The 25,527-nt window shown below is 38.9% G+C and overlaps 1 protein-coding gene across 1 annotated transcript in view; it reads left to right on the forward strand.

Moving 5' to 3' along the window:
* The window catches only part of cdkal1 (CDK5 regulatory subunit associated protein 1-like 1), a 596,132-nt gene that overhangs the window by 6,722 nt on the left and 563,883 nt on the right, over positions 1 to 25,527 (forward strand). The window contains exons 2-3 of the mRNA XM_043718943.1: positions 2,687 to 2,856; positions 12,571 to 12,683. Coding sequence (XP_043574878.1) covers positions 2,690 to 2,856; positions 12,571 to 12,683 — 280 coding nt within the window. The 5' untranslated portion in view covers positions 2,687 to 2,689. The remainder of the gene's footprint in view (positions 1 to 2,686; positions 2,857 to 12,570; positions 12,684 to 25,527) is intronic.

A 25,527-nucleotide genomic window follows, 5' to 3' on the forward strand; every position in this document is an offset into this window, starting at 1 on the left:
CTTTTTCCATGTATGGAGTCAGCTATTATAAGGGGGCATAGCTTTAAATTAAGGGGGGGTTGGTATAGGACAGATGTTAGGGGTAGTTTCTTTACTCAGCGAGTCGTGAGTTCGTGGAATGCCCTGCCAGTAGCAGTGGTGGATTGTCCCTCTTTATGGGCATTTAAACGGGTATTGGATAGGCATATGGAGGATAGTGGGCTAGTGTAGGTTAGGTGGGCTTGGATCGGCGCAACATCGAGGGCCAAAGGGCCTGTACTGCGCTGTATTTTTCTATGTTCTAAATCCTATCCCTCAGAATTCTTTGCAAAACTTTGCTGACCACATACGTAAGATTGACTGGTCTGTAATTGCCAGGGATTTCCCTATTACCCTTCTTGAAAAGAGGAACAACATTCGCCTCCTTCCAATCCTCCAGTACGACTCCCGTGGAGAGTGAGGAGGCAAATATCCTCTCCAGCGGCTTAGCAACCTAGAATAAATCTGCACCCTTAACTAGATACTCCATTTTCCTTTGCATCCCTACCTTTATAACCAAGTTTTTTTCATTCCCACTTAGCACTGTTGAAAGCATTAAAACGACTGCTCTTTTTGTAACTTCTCTTTCTTTGTAGCTGCACATTCCCCTCTGATTCCAGCTTTGATTCATAGTATTTCAAAAATCTTCGTTCAAACTTTTATTCATGCATAAATGTCTATCAAAGATGGAGCACAACTCAAAGTTTACTGCAAAAATAACGATGTGGCAGTGCCACTGTTGGACTGGGCTTGACAAAGTCAGAAATCACGCAACACTGGGTTATAGTCCAACAGGTTTATTTGAAGTTGCAAGCTTTCGGAGCCCCCGCTCCTTCCTCGGGCAACCAGTGAGAGAGAATAAATCAGACACAGAATTTCTAAGTAAAAGATCAAAGTGTCAAACGACTTATGCGAATGAATTGAACAAATCTAGATGGCTAATTAGCCTTTAATCACTTAGAATGGAGTAGCAGGTTTCAATGGATTAATATGTAAATCCCAGAATTTCTTTTAAATCACTGCCCCAAGATAATTTTATCAGGATAAAGGTGACACGTCTGGTCAGACACCATATTTTAGGCTTGAGGCCCTGTTTCAAGTTTGTTTGTATCTGTCAGACTGGTTTTATTTCCAAAGTAGGAATTTATAAATGCTTCTTTGACTGACTGTCTATAGATCATGAGCTTTTTGAACAAAACAAATGCAAATGCAAATTTACCCCATAGATTTGTGTGAGAGGGAATGTGAGGGAGTGTAAGTATGAGGGGCTATGAACAATGTGTATGAGAGAGGGTCTCTGAGTGTGTTCCTGTGAGAGAGTTGTGTGCGTGTCCGCATGCGTGCACCCTCACGCGCACTCTCACATGTGCGCACAGAAATCAATGGGGTGAATTTGTATTTCCAGATACGTTCTATTTCATTCAAAAAGCACACGATCTGTCGGCAGTCAGTCAATGTGGCATTTATAAATTCCTACTTTGGAAATAAAACCTGTCTGACAGATACAAACAAATGTGAAACATGACCTCACACCTAAAATACGTTATCTGACCAGAGGTGTCACCTTTATACTGATAGAACCTGCAGTTATCTTGGGGCAGTGACTTGAAAGAAATTTTAGGATTTACATATTTATTAATCAAAACCTGCCCCTCCATTTTAAGTGATTTAAAGATTGAGTAGCCATCTAGGTTTGTTCAGTACATTTGCATAAGTTGTACGACCCTTTGATCTTGTACTCAGAAATTCGGTGTCTGATGTATTCTCTCTCTTTAGGTGCCTGATGAAGGAGCAGGAGTTCATAAAGCTTGCAGTTTCAAATGGACCTGTTACACCGTAACCCAGTATTGTCACTTTTGACTTTACAGAAATAGCGGTATTATACAGACTGTGTGGAGTTTGCACGTTCTCCCTGTGTCTGCGTAGGTTTGCTCTCACAATCCAAAGATGTGCTGGTTCGGTGAATTGGCCATGCTCAATTGCCCATAGTGTTCAGAGATGTGTAGTTAGGCGCATTAGTCAGGGGTAAATATAGGGTAAGGGATTGGGTCTGGGTGAGTTACTCTTCAGAGGGTTGGTGTGGACTTGTTGGGCCGAAGGGTCTGTTTCCACACTGTAGGGATTCTATAGATAAGTTTCCGATCGAAAGGTTACATATTTACTCACCTACATCATTAACAAATAATGTTCACATCATTTACATTTCAGATTGGTGTACATGGTTATATTATCACGTCATAATATTCACATTTAATTATGAGTGCATACTTGTGATATTCAGTAATGCCCTACTGTCCTTTTCCCATTTCAAGGTATAGCGAGCCAAATTGCTTTTTGTGCTGTCATTTTCTATGATTTCTAAAACATTCAGCAGTGATGTAAATATATTCATCTCCAAAATACTGTTGATAATGCTTGGTTGAAAGTTTGAAGTGCCCTCAAATCATCTGGAGTTTCTTTTTCAGCTTTCTTTGGGATGTCAGTAATTGATTTAAAGTTAACATTGAAAATGAGCATTTGTTCATTTAAAAAAAAAAGTGTCTATTTTACGCAAATTGTGTATTAATTACTGGTTATATAGAAATGTGTACAAAAGTCAATGTCAAAAAAGAAGTGACTGTTCAAAATTTATAATGGAATTGTATGGAATTATTTTCTTTCTTTGTAGATCATGCCGGCTGCTTGTGATTCATTAGTGGAAGACATCGAAGATATTGTGTCAGCACAAGATCCGACACCTCATGATCAACAGTTTGCAAAACGGAGCATTGTCCCACATGTTAGAAAGAGAAAAAAACACCAGCAGGATGAGGGGACAGATGATGTACAGGCTGATAGGTGAGTTCCATTTCCATCATTTTATTAAAGGTTGCAACACTTGATTGCAATTCCAAATTAAAATACTTTAAGTTTTCATCCCTGCCACAGTGCTGTGAAACAACCCTTATTCGGTCATGAGTGACATACCATGCTACTGTTCTTGCTATAAGCAGTTCCTTCTCATCCTTGTTAACTAATATCCTATGGTGTTTATGTACCTCCATTGGTATCCAGCCATCGCCAGAGAATTATCTTCAGGGTTTTCTTTTGCTGCTTCTACATGGTTGTCTCTGGATTTCCAAAAGGATCTCTTTGTCATCCTAATTCCATTTCTCATCAACATGCTGTCCCTAAGGGATATTATTCCAAAATATGACATTAAGTTCCGTGTATATGCTGACTGCCAAGAGCTCCACCTCTCCATCACCCTTCTTGACCTCTCCACATGAGATATGCAGAGATTCCCTCTAATCTGATACTGCGATGTTCAAAGCCTTTTTTTTAAATCTCTGACACAAGCTCTGTTTCCCTCGAGCATAGTCTCAGGCTGAGCCAAACTACTTTCAAGCTGGGCATCCTATTTTCTCCATTCTATTTTGTTTCCAAAACTTGTTTGATCGAGTATTACACATAATAAGAGTCTGTGATTTTGGGGATAGTATATCAGCATGCATTAAGGATTGGCTAACTAATAAAAGAAACCTTGGATAAAGAAACATTTTCAGGTTGGCAATCTGTAACTGTTGGAGCACCATGGAATAAGGTGGTCACTGGAGAGCAGGCAAATCTCCTTCCTGTAGCTTTGATACCCACAATCCTTTTTGACAAAAATATTCTAACACTGTCAAAGTTCTGATTTGTATAATACAGCCTTTTAATTTGTTAATTTGTACCTCAGTTCCTGAACATTGCTTAAAGGAATATAAAGAGAAACTTCTTGGTTAGGGAGGAAATAGACATGCAATGTTACATTCTGTAAATAAATCTAGAATTATGTAAAATTATTGCCATCTGATTTCTGACTTTGCCGTCTGGCATCTGAATGAATTAGTGTAGGTGCAGAAGATGGTTGCCTAAATCTGAAGGTTGAACACTAAGGAAAAAATAAGTTCAGGCAAAAAATTATAATCTGAGCTATTTTTATGAAGGATGGCTGAAAGCAAGTGTAAATTATTAGCCATCGATGTTATCTCAATTTGAATCTTATGAGTTGTTGTAAAATGAAGTAGATATATGGGCATAAGTTATGTCTTTACTAATATTGCTTTTTAAAAAGAGTAAAGTCAAAAGCAAAGTATTTTATGAACTGGATGACTTTCAGTTGAATGTGAAGGAAAGTGAAGGTGTGTGAAATTTACAAGAAAAGTGATCAACTAAATATGCGGCATAGAGTCAGAGATATACAGCACGGAAACGGACCCTTTGGTCCAAGCCTTCCATGCCGACCAGACATCCCAACCCAATTTACGATAGATTTTTGAAAAACATGATGGATTGTCAATGTATTCATGAACTTAAGCCGATTTTATATAAGATTACACAAGTGCAACAGAAGAGTTCCAAACAAAAGGAATGAGGATGAAGGCATTTGTAGATCCGGATGATGGTAGGTTTGGAGCAGTAATACTTGATGAATGAACACGAGGAGTGCACAAGGAACTGTTAGCAGATGGTTCAGATGTGCTTAAAAGTATCATTATGCAATTAACTTCCCAAACTGGAACAGCAGGTTTTTTAAGTAATGCATGGCAGAGTTTAGAATTTGAAGATGATGGTAAACAATCTGAGAGATTTATTAGTGATAGACTTGACAGCAGTAATGATTGTCAAAACCACCATGTTAGATTGTGGTTGTACCTTCCCAATATTTGGTGAATTGGTTTAAAATGTTGTTCAGAATCTATCAGTAATGAGGATCAAAGATCAGTGAGTATGAGACTCTACTTCTCAGGTTCAAGCATGACAACACTTTGAGATCACAGAAAATACAGGAATAAGGTGAGAACTGGTGACTCGGTGCAAAATTGTTGGAATAGCCACTTTATTAATACATGTGTCTATAGTGACAACCCTTGCTGCTGAGCAAGACTTCCACTTAAAAAAAAAATGCACAGATGAAACTGAACATGATATAGCAATTGCTTTTGGATGTTAGTAGATCTTCACTTTAACTTATCAGGCATTATTACATTCCCATTAAAAATGATTGGTATTTCTATTCCGAGTATTAATGAAGTGTTAATGGTATTGAGTGATAACGATTTGGAGAGGGAAGAATGCTAATTGCTGTCAGGTTAAGGATCCAGTTATGTTTGAATACAAAATAACATCGAAGAGATTAATAGGAAATTTAGTGTAAATGAAAAATACCAGATGATGCCTTCATGGTTTATTAGACATGTCCTGCTAACACCGGACTTGAAATCTGTGGCCACGAATTATGTAAAAGGTGTGGGATAAATCAACAACATTTTTAATTTTACGTCTTGTAAATATGCAACCCGATTCAGTTTGTCTACAGTAATGGTAAGGTGCCTTGGAAATATGCATGGGGACCACTGGCTACAATTCTGATGGACAATGGGGGAGGATTTGTTAATGGTGCATTTTAAAGGTTCTGAAAATATTCATATTACTAAAAAGTGACAAAAAGTGAAGACTTTTCGTCTTGCATCCAATCTGCAAAAACATTTTGGGATCCTGGATGACAGGAAAGGAGAAGATGAAGAGGTGGTTGTTGCATTTCTTGAGTTGGTGCCAAAAAGCAGGGTGGTTGGGGTTATTGAGGAGTGCATCAAGGTGTTGTGGAGAGAATGGTCCTTTTTGAATGCTAGAATGGAAGGAAACTGTGTTTAATGGTGTTTGAGGTGGCAGAAATAGTGATGCTGTTCCTTTAATAAGGTTATGTTGCCCTTAGTTTTTTTTTCAGAGGGGTAATAAATGGGGAGTTGCTGTGAAGTTTGGCATGGATGGGTTTTAGGCCAATTTGATTAGAGCTTACAAATACTGCCTCAGGCAAAAGGCTATCAAGCTTTAAAGAAAATAAACACTTGCATGATGAAAGACGTTCTCCCAGCTCAGCTTTTCTCTGGTTTGGGTTGGGTTTGGTTTTAGCAAGCAGTCAGTTGTAAAGCTGCTGGACCCAAAGAATCAGGTCCATGCTGATTTTCCCTCTCTCTGACATCTCTCTTGTAAGACCCTGTGTTTGATTTTATCTTTTGTGCCAAGGGGTGTTTATGGGTATTCTTACAGGAATTTGGAACCGAATCATTAAGTTGGGATAATCTGTTAGGTTTTCAGATAGGTTAAGTTATTCCATATTCAGTTCTGTTTTGTTTGTGTTTCATTTGATAATCTTGCGAATAAATTCTGTTTTGTTTAAAATTAAGTGGTTGAGCCAGCTGCATCACTCTTTGACTATCCATTCTACACCTGCTTAAAACAGCTATCAAAGTTAGGGTCCGGGCTACTTTCTTGAAATGTTTTGAGGTGGTCTGGCCTGGTGTGTAACAAAATGAACTGTGGATAATGGAGGCTGGTTGCATCGATAGTAGAAAGAAGGGGAAACAATGAGTGAAAGAGCACTGGAAGGGGAGGCATTGATGTGCTTGCGAAGCACCTTGGAGTGAGTTGAAAATATATACCCTTTAACCTTGATCATTCAGAAATTTCATGATCATTTATTCAAGTGACATTGACTAAAGCCAGGAAAGCTTCCTTTCTTCATATCCATAGCCATGGAATAATTTATATTGTGTGCAGGTGGAGGTAGGTGATGAAAGAGTGAAGAATTTTTTACAATCAAGATGAAAATTCTACATTTAACCATGCAGCTAATTATGATAAACACCGAGGAAAACCTTCTTTCTTTGATCATACGGCTTGAGTATTGTTGGTACTTCAGTAAATTAAATATTTAGAGAGGATACTGACTATCTTTTTGAAATGTAATAGTGAGGAAAGCAACTGTTTAGATGAGTTTGTTAGGAGAGAAGAAGCCGTAATGAGAGGGATGTATTACAGTGATAAACGGTTGCTCATATTTTGGTTGATTTATCTATGATTTTTTTGTTTCAATCTGACGTTGAGCTAAAAACAAGCTGTGCAATCTATGTACAGAACAACCTCGGTTATCCAAACATCAATTATCTGAATTCGGATTATCTAAACAAGATCTCAAGGTCCCGTAAAAACATTACATCAAAGAGGTGTTACCGACGCCACCTCCAGTCCGCATTAAAGAAGCTATCGACAGTTTGTGACTTCTCGTGGAGTGGTATGAAGCAGGCAGAAAGAGCAATTTGGGGCTGAGAGGAACGACAGATATATAATGATACTAATAATAGTCACCTCGGTTGCTGTTGTTGTGAGCAGTTGTTGGTGGGTAACAGTTGCCAGGGCTACAGTGCTTTATTCACAAGGCAACAGTTGATATAACTGAAGCCGCTGTCGTCCGTCCTGTTGCGAACATCCTCCTTCCTGCACTCCTTCCGTGAGCCCTCCAACCGCTTAATGGCAGTAAGCGGGCCATCAGCGTCATCTCACGCAGCACTGCGGCTGCACGCCACTCTCTGATCACCTTTTGATCTTCACACGATTTAAGGAGGCCTTGTGTGTGAATCCTGCCTGGTGCCTGCGTTTTGTTTTGTTTCCTGGCATTAATTATCCTTATCTGTGGGCAGCGTGGACCTCTCTTCTCAACCTTTCTCTGTCCTCTATCGCTACCTTTGCAGCACAATCAGTTATCCGAACAAAATACTCCCCACCCATCTCGTTTGGATTATCGAGGTTGTTTTGTAAAAGGAATGTCTCTGAAATAGCTGGCAGTTAGATTTCAAGTAGGGAGATGAGATTTGAAAATAATCCAGTGCAAATAGATTGACCTTAACTATCAAAACTGTAAATTGCAATTGGAGATAGAGTCTGCTGACTTTGAAAGAGCTGGTCTTGATCTTAAATCTGTAGGTCACAACAAACAAAATACGACTGTGATTAATTATTGAACAAAGGACAGTACAGAACAGGAATAGGCCCTTGGGCCCACCAAGCCTGTGCTGACACATGATGCCTTTTAAATGCCTTTTGCCTCTATGAAGTCCGTATCCCTCTATTCCCTGTCTCTTCATGTCAAGATCCCTCTTAAATGTAGTTATTGTATCTGCTTTTACCTTGTTCTCTGGCAATGCATTCCAGGCACTTACCATCCTCTATGTTTTAAAAAAAAAACTTGCCCCTCACATTTCCTTTAAACTTTTTCCCCCTTATACCTTAAATGAATGTCCCCTTGTATTTAATATTTCTACTGTTGGTTGAAAACTCTGAACATTAACTCTATCCATGCATTTGATATCCAAGTGAAAACAAACCAAATTAGTCTAATCTCTCCTGACAGCTATTATCCTCAAAACCTGGGAACATGCTGATAATACCTTTTCAGTATCTCTCGAATCTCCACATGCTTCTGGTAGTGTAGTGACCAGAACTGTGTGCAATATTCCAAATGTGACGTAATAAAAGTTATATACAGCTGCAACATGACGTGCCAATTTTTATACTCTGTGTCCTGACCAATAAAGGCAAGCATGCCATATGCCGCATTGACCAGCTTGTGATTTGTGTTGCCATTTTCAGGAGATTGTGCATCTGCTTGCCGAGGTCCCTCTGTATATTAATGCTTCCAAAGGTTCTGCCCTTTCTGTGTACTTCCCTTCTTCGTTGGACCTTCCAAAATGCATCACCTAGCATTTGTTCCAGATTAAATTCCATTTGCCATTTCTCTGCCCAAGTCTCGAGCCTATGTATAATTGGCTATACCCACTAGCAATTCTCCTCACTATCAGCAACTCCACCAATCTTTGTGTTGTCCACAAACTTACTAATTAGACCACCTGCCTTCTCCTCCAATTCGTTTTAAAATATATTGCAAACGACAGGGATCCCAGCACTGATACCTGTAGACTGCTGCTCTGTATTCTATGACTAAGCCTGTTTTGTATCCATCTTAACAGCACACATGGATCTCATGAGATTTCACCTCCTGTATCAGCTTGCTGTGAGAGACCTTGTTAAAGTCCATGTAACCAACATCCCTCTCCTTATCAATAATCTTTGTTTTTTGAGAAAATGGCAATCAAGCTTGTGAGAAATGACTCCACCACATCCGCCCCAACAAAGCTATGCTGCTTACCACCAATAAATCCATTTCCAAATGTAAGTAAATCCTGTCCCTAAGAATCTTGTCCAGTAATTTCCTGCCACGGTACAAGGCGCATTGGCCTGTAACTGTGTCTTACTGTTTCCACAATATTTTGCATGAGGTGCTAATGTATTTCAAAGTTCAAACCTCCAGAAGATTATTGGGAAATGTCAGAGGAGAAGATATCGTAAAATGGTTGAAGGCTTTGTATTTTAATTTTCAAAGCATTCAGAGTAAGGTACACAAAGTGATGCCACAGTTAAAGGTAAATGGATGGGATCTTGTGGCCATTGCGGTGATATGGTTGCATGCAGGTCAGTTTTGAGAACTTAATATTCAGGAATATTTGACATGGGAGAAGCAGGAGGGAAGGAAAAAGTGGTGAAATGAGGGCAGTGATAGAAGATGTAAGATCGGATGATGTAGAATTCATTTGGCTGTAGGTAAGTGTGGCAAGGGAAAGAAGATACTGTTTGGCAGTGGTATCATTTTAAAAAGGTTATTTTGTTCTTGATTGCTTTTAATAGAGTCGAGGAAGGTGCTAGTTCAACAATGGAAGGGAAGTGGCTAATTCTCCAGTTCAGGTTTTTCTAGTTTGTTTTTAGCTGTAGCAGTCTCAAGATAAGAGAGTAGAGGGGAGTTGCAAGCTTCAGTAAAGAACTGCTCTGACCTTGTTCTGAAATCACTTTGGATGTTGTTCCCTCCTACGTATAAGAATCTGTGTTGAATTTATCTTTTCTCCCAATGTGTGTGTTTTTGGGGTGTTGGTGTATTGGGACTGTTAGTAATAGTTACTGTATCGGGTCGGTTAAGTTATTCTAAATTCTGCTTTCTTTGTTCGTGTTTCAACTGTAGTGTTTAAATAAATCCTATTTTGCTTAAAGCTAAGTGGTTTGATCAGCTGCATCACACCTGAAATATCCACCTCACATCCTTTAAAATAAGGTAAAGTTAGGGTCTAGGCTACATTTTTGAAATATTTTGAGGGGGTCTGGCCTGGTCAATAACAACTGGAATACATAGTGTATAGATCCATAAGCAGTAGCCACAGTGTGCAAAAGGGCATAAATCAACAAATAAATACATCTAAAACTAATAGAGCAGTAATTATGGGTGACTTTACTCTTCATGGTCATTGGGTCAGTCGAGTTGGAAGGGAAGCTATGACAACAAATTCGTAGAGTGCATTAGGGGTAGTTTGCTAGAGCAATATGTCATGCAGCCAACAAGAGAACAGGCTTTCCTAGATCTAGTAATGGAAGATGAGGTAGGTTTACTGAATGACATCGGAGTAAAAGATCCCCTAGAAAGTAGTGATCGTAACATAGAATTTATTACTCAGTGTGAGAACCATGGATTTGAAACAACTATGTTTAATTTAAATAAAGAAATTACAAAGAAATGAGGGTTGAGTTAGCTAAAGTGGACACAGCAGGAAAGCCAGTAACAAGAAAATGGCAGACATTAAAGGAGGTAATTCATGACTCTCTACAAAGATATATCCAGTAAGAAGAAAAGATTCTAAAAGCGATCAGCCAATCATGGCTAACCAAGGATGTTGAGACTATACGAAAAAGCACACGAGACACAAGTCACTGATAGCTCTGAAGATTGGGGTAAATTTGGAATCCAGCGAAGGAAGTTGAAAAAGGTGATGGAGAGAAAAAAAATACACTGAAGGTAGATTAGTGGGAAATTAAAAAAAAAACTACATCTTCTTGGACTTTTTCGCACCTCTGCCTTTATGACGTCTCTTGAAAATAATCAAGGACAAAATAATATTTTTAATGTGACATATAAAGAGGGGGAAGTGATCAAAGGCATCTTAGCAAAATAATATGGGAGGTAGTTATGAGGCACAAGGAAGTGGCAGAGGAGTTATGCATCAGTCTTTATTGTGGAATATACTTCAAACATCCTATTAATACTAATTAATGGGGGGGAGGAATTAAGTATCATTTAGAATTAGTTTTCGACAAATGTGCAGGGCCAAAGGCCCATGATGAGTCTTGTGGTCCTGATAGCTTGTATTCTGGTTCCTAAAAGAAGTACATACCGTGATATTGGATGCACTGGTTTGAAGTTTCCAAAAATTGTTGGATTCTGGAGAAATGCTGGAGGATTAGAAAACTGCCAATGTGACACCCCTAATCAAAAAGGAAAGGAGGCAAAAAGCAGGTAACAATATGCCAAATGGCCTAAGATTTATTGTTTGGAAAAAAAGTTGAAATCAATTTTTAATGAACTAATAACAAACATTTGGAAAATCATAATCTAATCAAGCAGAGTCAGGCATGGCTTCATGAAAGGGAAGTCAAGTCTGACTAATGAATTAGTCTTTTTGAGGAAATGTCAACCAGATGAGTTAGAGGGGAACCAGTAGATGTGTTGTATTTGAACTTTGAGAAGCGTTCAACAAAATACCTCATAAAAGGTTACTTCATAAGATAAGAGCCCATGATTTTAAAGGTAGTATAATTCCATAAACTAGAGAATTGGCTCCTGGGTATGAAACAGTGAGTTGGGATAAGGGGGAGTTCTTTTTCATGGTGGGGATCTATGACTGATGGGGTACCACAGGGATCGGTGCTGGGATTGCAGTTGTTTACAGCATATCTTGATGACTTGAGGAAGGAAGTGAATATATGATAGCCATATTTGCAGACAACATGGAACTAGGCAAACAGTTTACAGAGCGATTTACAGTTTTTGAGTGGGCAAGAAGTTGGCAAATGTGGGAAAATGTGAAGTTCATTTTGAAAGGGAGAACAAACAAATAAAATATTATTTAAATAGAGAAAACCTGTGGAAAGTGGTTACACAAAGGGACTAGGGTTACTTATGCATGATGCCCAAAGTGATTACACAAGTGCAGAAATAATAAGGAAGGCTGTTGGAATATTGCTCCTTATTTCAAAGGGGTTAAAGTATAATAGTAGGTAAGTCTTACTGCAGCTGTACAAGATGCTGGTGAAACCATTTGGAGTGACGTGAGCAGTTTTGATCCCTGAATTTAAGAAAAGGTATTTCGTTGGAGGCAGTTCATAGAAGGTTCACTGCAATGATTCTTGGTTTGGAGGCAAAAGCAAAACAGGTTAGGACTCTACGAATGAGAGTATAGAAAAATGAGAGGTGATCTCATCGAAACATATCAGATTCTAAAAGGGCTTGACAGGGTAAATGCTGATATTTTCCCTCATGTGAGACCCTAGGAGCACACTGCATAGTTTCAAAATAAAGGGATGCCAATTTAAAGCTGAGATCAGGACGAATTTCTTCTGAGGGTTGAGAATCTTTGGAACTCCTTACCACAGAAAGCTATGTGTATATTTAAGGCTGAGATAAATTCTTGATCATTAGGGGCATCAAGGTTTATGGGGAGAAGGCTGGAATTTGGATATGACCAATGTTGGATCAGCCATGATCTTGTTCAATTGATGGAGCAGGCTTGGGGGGGGGAGCAAACAGCCTACTACTGTTCCTATTTTTTTATGGTCTTAAATGTTGGTCTTTTTTTTTCATTCTACTTGTTGCAGCGTTATCCCTGGTGCACAGAAGATCTGGGTGAAAACCTGGGGCTGTTCACATAACAGTTCAGATGGAGAATATATGGCAGGTCAACTGGCGGTTTATGGATATAAGATTACAGGTATATGCGTTTTAAATATTTTGTACAATTTTATACACCAGGTGTTTCACCAATAAAGATTAAACTTATTAAAATTTTTGTATACTACGTTAACTTGTTTAAAGTGGCTTGAAAATGGGCAGCAAAACTGTTAGGGTAATTGTATGGTGCATCACCTGTTTTGATTCAAATATTTGTTTCTTACTGTCATGACTTCACCATCCTTGTAAAATCTTATGTTATCACAGGAATATAAGAATAAGTTGACTATTTTCTCACCGTCGTAATTGTTTCTAAACTGCTGTTAAACATCTGTTAATATTTAATTTGGGTCAATTGATTGTTTACGATAGAAACTTTAAAAATCTTGCGTGTTCCAGCTAGCATTGATTTTGGTATGATATAAAGCTGAGTTGTTTTAGGCTGATCTTTGTCTGCTTAATTTGACAAGTACGCCATTTGCAAATTGTTTTTCACACCTTGAATTCCTAAAGTTCTTTGTGATAGCTTTATTTTCTTATGGACTTTGACATTTTTTCCATAAAATAATAACACAAGTAAAGAAAAGGATTTATCTTTATCCTTTGAGTCTAAATAGGCATAATGTAACCTTGCATTTGTTGCAATATCTTTACACTGTTAGTTGGATTAAAAATTGAAATGTTATCTTGAGGGCAAATTTTAGGTGTTTAAGTTAATTTTTTTTGCTGCTTTTTACCTGTTAAGCTTAAAAGCAGACCATTTGTATCACTTTAAAAAACCAAAGTTAATGTCAAACTGATAACAGCAGTAGACAAATGTTTTGCACTAAGTATTAGAATTGTAATGCAGTGTTGAAAGCTGTGTTATCTTCAGCTTTCTGAAGCTACTTCTTACCAATTTGAACAAATTCAAGTATGTGATTTTGATTTTCATGGCAATATTTGCCAAACAAAGGATTTCTTTACTTTATCAACTCTGTTCACCTTGGTCTGCTATTTTCATGTATTTGTGAATTGCAGCACAATGTTCCTTCAGGATTAGGTTCAACCTCAAAACAATTGCATTTGGCTTTTATGCCTTGCTACATTGTTTCTTGTCAAATTTATATGCCATACATTTCTCCATTTACTTATTTATCTCCCTTTCCTACTGAAATCTGTTCCTATCCTGCTCACTGTTATTTTGCCAGGGTGTGTTATTTGTAAAACTTTTAAAATTCTGCTTGTCTAAATGACCTGGACTAGAATATAAAAGAAAAGCATTGGTCATTCCATCTCATGGCACATTTATATTCTGTAAGAAAAACATCTGTGTACCACCATGTTGCATATTTATTAGGCAATTATGTTCCATTGTCTTCCCTCAAAAAAATCCATGCATATGGGTTTTGTTTCCAAACTGCTTTCCTAATTCACCTTTGCTATCACAAATACTACCAATGTGTCCTGAGGAGATTTGCTGAGAAAATCAATATACGTAGTTTTCTGTACTCTCTTCCATTTCAGCCTTGTTTTAGCACTTCAGTCTCTTTTTGGTAAGTGAGTAGTCTTTGGATCATGATTTATTTTAATTGAGTGCCAGTTGAGAAATCTATTTGGAATTCCAAACAAAACATACTTTGGATGTTGCCTGAGTACTGCTCCAAGACTTGCTGATGCCAACAGGATCTGAAATTAATAAGCAAGCTTGAGTGGATTTCTACTGCGCTATCACAAGCAGTTGTAATCATTTATAATGGTGAGAGTTAGTGATTCCTTGGTTTAACAAGGGAGCTTCTGATGCTCACTTTCTTCTTATAATATTGATTAAAGCTTCTGTTTGTTGAATAATTTTATTTTGTCAATCCTGGTAGTGATGAGGTCAAATGCGCAGACAAATGCACAAAGACCTTATTTCATATCTAGTTGGTTTTAAGATAACTATACAGGTAAATTTGTAATATCCTATTTTGTAATAAAGCTCCCTGATTTGAAATTTAAAATGGAATTCATTGGGACTGTATCTCTTGAAAATATTTTTCTTTGTTCTAGTAGCAATATTGATGGACTTGGCTCCTTACATGTGCAGAATTAAAGTGCTTCAAGATTTGCTTGTCTGTGTAGTTGCACTACTTTAGCTATGATAAATATTTGTGCTTGGCTTTCATTTATTTTAATCTTCTGAGCTTTTAAAATATTTCTTCCTCATGAAGAAAGCAGAAATGATGACAGGTCAGCCTGTTAGGTTCAACAATTTATTGGGGGTTGGCGAGCTCAGTTGGCTGGTTTGCAGTGCAAAATGACACCAACAGCATAGGTTTGGTTCTTGTACCTGCTGGGGTTACCATGAATATCCCATCTTCTCGAGTTGCCCCTTGCCTGAGGTGTGGTGGCCTCAGGTTAAGCTACCACCAGTTGTCTAGGAGCGTTATGGTCCTTCAGTGTTGACTTTTTTAAACTTTCCATATTTATTGGTCTCTGGGTGAATTTATAGGATTCCAGAATTTCTAGTGTCATTTTAAGCATTGAGGAATTACTTTTCACTGTCAACATATACTTCTTGAATGCACATAAAGGTTGTTCTGCAAAAATGCACGTTTCATCAACGTGAATTCGCTATAATGTGATTGACAAATTGGGGACACTGTTTGTAAAGCGTCATACTTTTAAAACGTTTTGGTTGAAAGGCGATTACGTCGCCAACACTTGAAATGCTGTTTCTAAAACACAATTTTTCTATAATGCGGGGTTGCACAAGAATGCAATGATCGCGTTATAAAAGAACTGATTGTATTTGAGGATTTGTACATTTTGAGGTATGCAAACAATTGAAAATGAATACTGCATTTGCTGTATATTGAATCTTCTTTTGTAAGGGTTCCTTTGAGAGACACAGGAATATTATTCTATTGAGAATCACAAAACGTGAAAATCAGTTTAACAAATTATTGAAGTGAGCTGGATAGTTTTTGATTTTGTTTTATAGCAAACATGAGTAGGGACAAATTACCACTGATGGTAGGTGTTAAACTGTTGTAGGAAATAACATGGATCCTTCCACAGTAGTTAATTGACAAGCTGTCATTCAACTTAAAATTCCACTTGTCCCACTGCAGCTCAAGTATTAGATGCTCATTACCATTTTTGTTAAAATAGTATTTGAGCTAATGGCTATGGCTATGTTATTTTTTGTGATGCATTGAAATAATAGTATTTGTTCCAAGACACATTTCGTCAGAAGACTGTGTTTCTGCACCTTAATCCTAATTGCTCTGCTCACTAAAAGAAACATGAAAATTGCTTTCATTTTAAGTTAACCAGACTGTTTAGATGTAATTATTCCTCATTTGAATAACTTGAATCATCTTTAACAAGAATCATTGAAGTTTGTTGAAGACCAGTTTGAAGTTGTTGCCAATGTTGACTGATGAAATCAAAATTCATATTGTAACATTAGACGTTGTATGTGTTGTTTTCTAGCTTTGTTTATTGATTACAATATGGAGGCAGATCCTGTTTGCAAAGTTCTTGTGACAGGTGTGCACAGAGATTATTATCCAGACCATTGAATAGATTTGTTAAATGCATGTAACAATTAAACAAACAAATGGAAAAAAATTAAGTTCGTTATTTAAATGAAAAAAAACAGGCAAATGCAACATTTGAATTTATGATAGCTCTTTATATTTGTGCCGAATTCACTAAAAGTATTCCATATATTTGCATTTATCTTCAGTGTTACTGTAGCTGAAGTCCTTATTCATGATTTCATCTCCAGACTGACCCTTTTTAATGCCTGCCTCCCTTTTCTCGAGCATTTTGAGCTGTCACCATATTTAGAACTAGCCGTGTGCAACCTATTCTGCTTATCAGTCATGACTATCAAATAGGATCATTCCTAAACAGCATTGAATATGCATCTTTCCAAACATTAAATTCAAATCTGCCCTTGACTTAGCTTTTGTGCCATTTTTCCATACCCTCTGCTCTTTGTATTCTCCTAGATTGGGTCCTCTTTCTATCTATTTTTCACTTCACAATTAACGGCTGTCCTTTCATCCGTCTAGTCCTATACAGTACCTTGAAACTTATTTATTTATTTACCTTTTTCTTTAAAACCATCTTTAAGAAAATTGATTTAAACGACTTTCTGCATAATGTCTGTGCCCATCCCACGGTCAATTTCCATGTGAACCTACTCCAAAAGTTGTTTTTAAATTCACTGGTGGGATATGGGCATCACCAGCCGGGCTAGACTTTATTGTCTGTCCCTAATTGCCCTTGAAAAGGTGGTGATGAGCCGCCACCTTTAAATGCTGTAGTCTGTTTGCTGTAGGTAGAACCCACATTGCTATTAAGGAGGAAATTCTAGTATTTTGACCAAGCAATAGTGAATGGATGGTTATACATTTGCAAGTCAGGATGGTAAGTAGCTTGGAGGGGAACTTAGAGTTGTTGGTGTTCCATTTATTTGTTACCCTTATCCTTCTAGCTTGATGAGATCATGGATGAGGAAGGTGCGTTCGAAGGATCGCGGACAAATTTCTGCAGTGCAACTTAAAGATAGTACACACTCTGTGTGAAATTTATTTTGGTATTTAAATGTAATTGGTTTTCAAATTGAGAGGAGGAATCAAAATATATATCATAGAAATAACTCATAGAATGGCTGCATTACAGTCCATTGTACTCATGCCAAGACTCCGAAACAGCAATTCAGCTACTCCACTTAACCATCCACTCCCTATACCTCTCCACTATTCTCCCCTTCACCTGCTTATCCAATTCTCATTTGAAAGGGATGATTTGAATCTATTTTCATTACTTTTTTTAAGGGAAAGCATGAATTGCTGATTGTGATTCAGTTCATAATCACTTAATTTAAAAAAAAATTCTTCCTTGTATTGCTTTGGGTTCTTCTACCAATCACTTAAAGATCTGTGCCCCCGATTGCTGACCGTTCCAGTTCTGGAAACCAATTTCTCTTTATCCAGATCACTCAGGTTTTTGAAGACACTCAGCAAATATGTTTTCTACTTTGTCCACACTATTGGAGAGAACTGCATTCACTCAAGTACTCCACATTAAAGAAAATCTCTCTTGCGCTCTCGCGCTCTCACCGCGCCTCACACATACGTGCTTTGTGTCTCTCTTGGGCACGCACTCTGTCTTTCTTGCCCTCGCCTCCCTTTCTCTGGCCGTCCTCTTTCTCTTGCCCTCCCCTCTATCTTTCACCCCTCCCATTCTCTCGCGTCCCCCTTTCTCTTGACCCCTCCAAACCACCACCCCCCTCCCCCCGGGCTGAATGTCCTTGACCCCTGAAGTGTTCCCCGACAGGGAGGAAACATCCCTGTTTCGTGATCGTTGCGTGGTGTCCATTCATTCATTCTCTGTTCAGTCTCGCTAATTTACCATGCCTCTGGGCATCGTTGTCTACAATGTATGAGATAGACAACATTGGCCGAGTCACGTATGTGCTACTTACATGGTGGATGGTGTCCCCACATGTAATGGTGGTATTCATGTTGATGCTCTGACATGTCTTGCAGTGGTTGCCATGACAGGGTTGTACAGTGTTGTTGTCTATGTTGTCCTGAAGGCTGGGCAGTTTGTTGCGAGCAATGGTCTGTTTAAAGTTTGGCGGTTGTTTAAAGGTGAGAAGGGGAGGTCTTGGCGAGGTGCTCGTCCTCATTGATAATATGTTGCAGGCTGTGAAGAACAAGGTGTAGTTTCTCTGCTCCGAGGACATTCTGGGCAATAAAGGGTCCCTATCAGTTGCTTCTGAGGAGGTCATTACAGTTTCTCACTGTGGCACATTGGAACTGGTGGTTGATGAGTTGAGCATCGTACCCTGTTCTTATGAGTGCATTTTTGAGCACCCTAAGGGGTCCGCGTTCCTCCTCATCTGAACAGATCCTGTGTACGCATAGAGTTGTCTTAGGGAATGGATGTTTTAATGTTTTGGGTGGAAGCAGCATCGTAAGGTTATTCGTGGGTTTGCGGTAGAGTGAGGGACTGAGGGTCTTGTCCTTGATGGAGATGCGTGTGTCCAAGAATGAGACACATACGAAAGAGTAGTCCATGGTAAGTCTGATGGGATGAAACTCGTTGATATCACTGTGTCGTTGTTTCAATGACTCCTTGCCATGGGTCCAGAGGAAGAAAATGTCGTCAATATACCTGGTGTACACTGTTGGTTTGAGGTCCTGCATAGAGATGAGGTCTTTTCGAACCTGTACATGAAAATGCTGGCATATTGTGGTGCACATTCAGTCCCCATGTCTGTTCCGTATGCCTGGATGAAGAACTGGTTGCGAAAGATGAAAACGTTGTGTTTGAGGATGAAACGGATGAGTTGTCAGATGGTTGGAGATTGGCAGTTGTTGGTGTTGAATACTGAGGCTGTTGTAGCGATGCCGTCATTGTGGGGGATGCTGATGTCGAGTGTTGAAATGTCCATTGTAACAAGGAATGTTCCCAGTTCAACTGGTCCGTGGGTTCTTACTTTCTGTAAGAAATCTGTAATGTCACAACAGAAACTGGGAGTTCCCTGTACAATGGATTTCAAGATGCCCTCGACATAGACCGAGAAGTTCTCACACAGGATCACATTGTCTGATACAATAGGACGTCCAGGTGAGTTGACTTTGTGTGTCTTTGAAAGGCAGTAGAAGTACCTTATGTGAGAAGTATGCAGGATGAGTGTGTGTAGGGAACTCTGAAGGGTTGGATCAAAAGTCTTGATCAATGTGTTTAGTTCACGAGTGTGTTCTTTGGTCACATTGGCTGGCAGTTGCCTGTAGTGTTTCTGATTGTTCAGTTGTCAGTACACTTCGTTGCAGTAGTCTGTTCTATTCTGAATGATGGCTGCTCCTTTATCTGCTGGTTTGATGACAATGTTGCAATTGGTTTTGAGAGCATGGATGGCATTGCGTTGTGATTGGGTGATGTTTTGCTCTACTGTGGCTGGCATTTACACATTTCCTGACGGTTTGAGCATGCATGTCAAGCCCGCAGCAGCCGTCCGGAGTTGTCCAAAATGACTCCTTTGGTTGCTCCATAGAATCCTTCGAGTGGAAGAAATTAGACCACACTGGTGTGATTAAACTTAATACTTAGATTTCTTGCAGATACATTTAATACATTGCTAATATTGGTTTCGTAATTCTACCAGAGATACTGCCAGTTCATCAGACAGCCTCTTTTAATGTGTGTTACTTTTGTGGAACTTGGTTGCAATTGCATCCATAATGCAAGTAACAATTCACTAAATCTTCAGTGATTCTTTTCTATTTTTCATCACCCACTTCTAAAAGTGATATATAGATTCTATCTTGTTTCCATCATGTGTTGTATTAGTATTGTTTGTCAAGGTTTGACTTGCAGGCATAGCATTAAACTTTTGGGGGGAAAAGTCTTGCAGATAGTGCTTTTTAATAATTTCAGGATATTCCAAAGCACTTTAGCATCCAGTTAAGTACTTTTGAAGTGAGGTTATCTAGTCTGGTCAAATTGGACCACCATGTCAGAAATTTGACATGAGTATGTGTGTATTCTCACATATATGTTCTTGCACCCACGAAAAAACTTAATCCAAGAATTATCCTGTAACCATTATTCTACAATGTTAGTTATAAGTGTTGCAAACCAAAACTGGTTTACTAAAGATTAAATCTGAATACTAGAAATTTAAAGAAAAATAGGTATACAAAAGATAAATTTATGTCTAATAGGAGAAATAAGTGTTTTAGATATGAATTTAAGAATTATTTTCATCAGTTCTGATTGTCAAATTTAACATTTTAACTCAACAAACTTTTATTTTCCATGTATTAAACAATCTGTTAATTTCTCACATTTTTATAAAATTTATGGCTGGAAAAACTGGGCATAGTGACCCTCTTCAACGGATATAATGGTTTAGTGAAGAGACTGGATGTGTTCAGAATTAATTTTCTTTGCGATCACTAGATGGTGCTATCTAACAATTAGCATGTTACATATAACTTCATAAAGTACAATGTTAAAAATCATAATAAACGAGGTTATAGTCCAACAGGTTATTCGAAAGCACTAGCTTTTGGAGCGATGCTCCTTCAGGTAGCTGTGACTTGAAGGAGTAGCACTCTGAAAGTTAGTGCTTCCAAATAAACCTGTTGGACTATTACCTGGTGTTGTGTGATTTTTAACTTTGTCCACCCCAGTCCAACACTGGCTCTTCCACATCATAATTTACAATTTATTATTGCAGTCATTAATTTAAAAGGCATCAGCTCCAGTTTAAAAAAAAAACTGGCAGAATTTTACTTAGAAAACCAAGGATTTTGCTCAATGTAATTAAAGCAATTTATGAAACATTTGGCTTGATCAGGCTGTTTAACCAATAGGTGGCAGTGTGTGACTAGTGAAAACAAAAAAATCGGGAAATCACAGCAGATCAGGTAGCATCAGTGGAGAGAGCAAGCTAACGTTTCCAGTCTAGCTGACTCTACATTAGAGCTGGCATGAAGTGGGGAGGGGCAGCATTTATGCAATAATGTGGGCGTGGAGTGCTGCAAAAGAAAAGGTGCTGATAATGCAGATTAAGTGATTGCAATGCGAAAATGGCAAGACGAATTTCACATGCATCCAGATGCTAAACACTTTTTCTGCCACTTCTGTCACCGTGCCTACTTATTCGAATGTGAATCCCACGCCCTCTTCAAAGATCCCTTCTTCTGAAGCCAACAAACTCCACCCTCCTGGACACCCCGTCCTGGCCTCCCACCCTCCCTTGACCTTTTCATCTCCAACTGCTGTCGTGACATTAACTGCCTGAATCTCTCCACCCCTCTCTCTCACTCCAGCCTCTCCCCCTCACAATGCACAGCCCTTTGCTCTCTCTGCTCAAACCACAGCCTCACCATCAACCAGCTGACAAGGGAGGCACGGTGGTCATTTGGCACACTAACCTCTACCTTGCCAAAGCCACACGCCAACTCGCTGACACCTCCTCCTACCACCCCCTCAATCACTACCCGATCCCTCATCGTCAAACCATCATCTCCAAGATCAGCCACAATCTCATCGCCTCTGGAGATCTTCCATCCACAACCTCTCTAAGCTTAGCGTTCCCCAACCCCACACCGCACATTTCTATCTTCTCCTGAAAATTCATAAACCCAACTGCCTCAGTCAACTAATCATCTCTGCCTGCTCCTGCCCCATTGAACTCTCTCTTATCTCAACTCTGTCCTGTCCCATTTAGTCCAGGAACTCGTCAACTACGTTCAGGACACCACCCATGCCCTCCACCTTCTCCACGACTTTGGATACTCTGGTCTCCAACACCTCATCTTCACCATGGACATCCAGTCATGTATTCCCCCATGAGGAGGGCCTCAAGGCTCTCCGTTTCTTCCTCTCATGCAACCAGTCCCTTTCCACTGATGCCATCATCCACTTGGCGAACTGGTCTTCGCCTTTAACAACTTGTCCTTTCAATCCTCCTGGTTTCTACAAACCAGAGGGGTGCCCATGGGTACCTGCATGGGTTGGAGCAATGCCTGCCTCTTCCTAGGGTACTTGGAACAGTTCCACGACAAGGATAGAGTGCCTTGGTTCTCACATTCCACCCCACCAATCTCCAAACCCAATGCATCATTTTCCACCACCTGCAGTCTGACCCCCTCCTTACCCCATCCACCTTTTGCCGGGACTGTTCCTTCCATGACTCCCTCTTTTAGTCCATACTCCACACTAACCCCTCCTCCACATCTGGAACCTTCCCCTGCGGCCACAGGACTTGCAAAACCTGCCCCCACGCCTCCCCTATCACGTTTGTCCAAAGTCCCAAAGAGTCATTCTAAGTCCAACAGAGTTTCACTTGCACGTCCTCTAACCTGATTTGCTGCATCCGTTGCTCCCGATGTAGTCTCCTCAACATTGGAGAGACTGAGTGCAAACTCAGGAATCAGTTCAGGGAACATTTATGGTCCATACAGTCCGATCCACCCCACCTTCAGCTGCCAGTCATTTCAACTCCCGCTCCCACTCCCCCCGATGATATGTCTATTCTGGGCTGCATCCATTGTCAAAATAAGGCCACTTACAAATAGGAGGAAAAACATCTCATCTTCCGTCTTGGGAGCTTACAACCATATGCCCTTAACAGAGCATTCTCCAGCTTCCAAATCTCCCCAGGCTCAGCCCGTCCTCTCTGCCCTTAACCTAACCCAACCTGTCCATCATTCTTCCCACCTCTCCGCTCCACTGGTCAATCACAGCCACTTCTGACCTGCATCCACCCATTGCCATTCCACCCGTCATTTCCTCCAGCCCCAGCCCCCCATTTATTTCTCAGTCGTCTTTCACTTCCCCAGTCCTAATGAATGGTTCCAACCTGAAACGACAACTCCCTTTTTCTGGTGCTGCTTGACCTGCTGTGCTTTTTCTAGCTCCACTCTTTATCTACAAAGACACATCATTGTTTTGCCAATCTGTCAAACTGAAAAGAACAGAACAGATAGGCCCACTGTACTGAGGGGAGGGCAGAAAGGATATTGTGACTGAGAGTGCAACAAGTAAGGCTAAACCAAAGGGAAGAAATGTGAGTGAGTTTACAATTTTAAATATTGAACTCAATATTAAGTCCAGAAGGTTGTAAATGTCCTGAGGATGAGATGTTGTTCCTCCAGTTTGGGTTGTAATTTGATGGAGCATGTCGAGGACACCAAGTGGGCATGTTAGCAGGATGTTATGGTGAAATGATCGGCTGCACGAAGGTTGGGGTCATGCTTATCTAAGGACCAGAGGTGTTCTGTAAAGTAGTGATCCAGTCTGTATTTTGTTTCTCCAGTGTAGAGCAGGTCACATTAGGTGCAGCAAATGCAATAGATCAGATTGGAGGAGATACAGGTGAAATGCTGTTTGACCTGGGAAGATTGTTTATGCTGTTGAATGGTGAGCAGGGAAGAGGTGAATTGTCACTGATGTCTCTCATCTGCAGCTCTCCAATGCTTACCTTTTGAGACAAAGTCAACATGAATTTGCTACTGTGATGCATTTCATCCATTGTAACTTTGCGTATTTTTCATTTTTATTAGCTTCATTAGAATCACTGCATTCCCAATTACAGTTGAAATGTTAAACATTATTTGAAAAATCATACTTACGTTTTCGGTCAAAAGAAGTAAAAGTTAATTGTATGTTACAGAATTAGTAGTTCAAATGCACATGACATCAGGAAACAATGGATTATCAATAAGAATGAGCATAGTAACATTGGCAGAATGTTAGAATAATCAATTTTAAGATATTTAAAGTAGTGTATGGATTATTTAGTTAGACTTGGAAAAGATGAACTTTGATTAATGTGGACATAAAGGATTTGAGATTAACAATGTGGGAATGTATGCAGTCCTAAGATTATGAATGTATAGAATGTTAGCTGATGGAATTGACCATATCGGGGTAAAACTAAATGGTGCCTGGGCTTGTCCAATCAGAAGTCATGTTTCTTTATAGCATTCAGCTGTAAACTGGAATGTTAGCTTTTAAAAATGTATAATTTTTCATTAGAATAATTGAAAAAAAAGTTAGCCTTAATGGCAAGGCCAAGGAAGAAATAAATAATACATTTAGTGCTGTAGCACTGTGTCTGAGCCAAGTAAAAATGACACAGCATGGACAGCAATTTATTGTATCCAGATGCAACATTTAGGTAGGTTCAAGAAGAGAAACAATTTTAGGTTATTTTGTACTTGTTAAGGCAATATTTATTAATGATGCAACATTTATTTCCTTGTCTAGATTTTATTTTGAAGGCTGCTTTGGAGTTTGAATTTAATGATTCATGCTGTTGCATTAAATTCATTTCATTTGAATGCCTGGTATAAATATGCTACAGATCATTTTGATTGTATGGGAGATCCTAAAAGCATCAAGTCCAGAAGTTTCTTATAACATCATTCTGCTTATTCTTTGTTTTGCTTCCAGCAGACTATTCATGAAGATTGCTTAAAAGCATACAATTAGTTATATTCATCGGTTTTAATTGTGAAGACAATGGAAAATTAAAATTTACAGGATAAAAGCTTTGGTCGTATGTAAGTCTTAGTTTACACTGCTTACACTGGAATGCTTACTGAGTCAAAGAATGCACGATTTCTTTACAAAACCGATTCAAGAGTTGTAAAATCACAGTCACAAATTTATTGTGATAGATCGATTTGAGTTTTATTGCATGATTTTGGGGAATTGGTTTAAGTATTGCTTTAAGTATTAGACTATTCAGTATTGTGTTAAAAGTAAGTGGCCTTTATTTTTATATTGCTTTACATATTTAATCCTTTTTGTGCAAGTTCCATCACCTGGGTGTGGAAATTTGATAGTTGGCAAAGCTAGTGAAGTCTGATGCACTGAACATGCACACCCAGCATCCTGGTTGTATGAAGGGTGTTTGGTTTCATTGCCCATTTGGTAGATGGTTTGACAGCAGAATATTTTTTCCAAAATGCGCTTATACCGTACAGTTAATTTTTTTTTTCATTTTTATCTTTTTTTTTACTGACAGTTCTGTTTGCAATTGATGGTTTAATGATTTTACTTTAAATTCATTTTTTTTTCTAACTTGATATATTTACAATTTGATGTAAGGCTTCAAACACGTTACATTTTTGTTGGACTGAAAGGTTTTCAAAATGGAAAAGGATAAATGACGAGCTTTAGTAAAAGTAAAATGTTGTTGATGCTTAGTTCTAAGTTAAAGTAGAAAGTTCTGGAGAAACTGCAGTCCGACAATGTATGTGGAGAGATGCTGCTCAAAGGGTGCTAGCAGTGCATGAATTTCTAATCAATACAACACAATTGGTCAATGAAGTGCAAAATATATTTGGGAGTTTGAGAATAAATCGTTGTCTCAAATT

The sequence above is a fragment of the Chiloscyllium plagiosum genome, chromosome 29 (assembly GCF_004010195.1).
Source record: "Chiloscyllium plagiosum isolate BGI_BamShark_2017 chromosome 29, ASM401019v2, whole genome shotgun sequence".
NCBI classification, from domain to species: Eukaryota; Metazoa; Chordata; class Chondrichthyes; order Orectolobiformes; family Hemiscylliidae; genus Chiloscyllium; species Chiloscyllium plagiosum.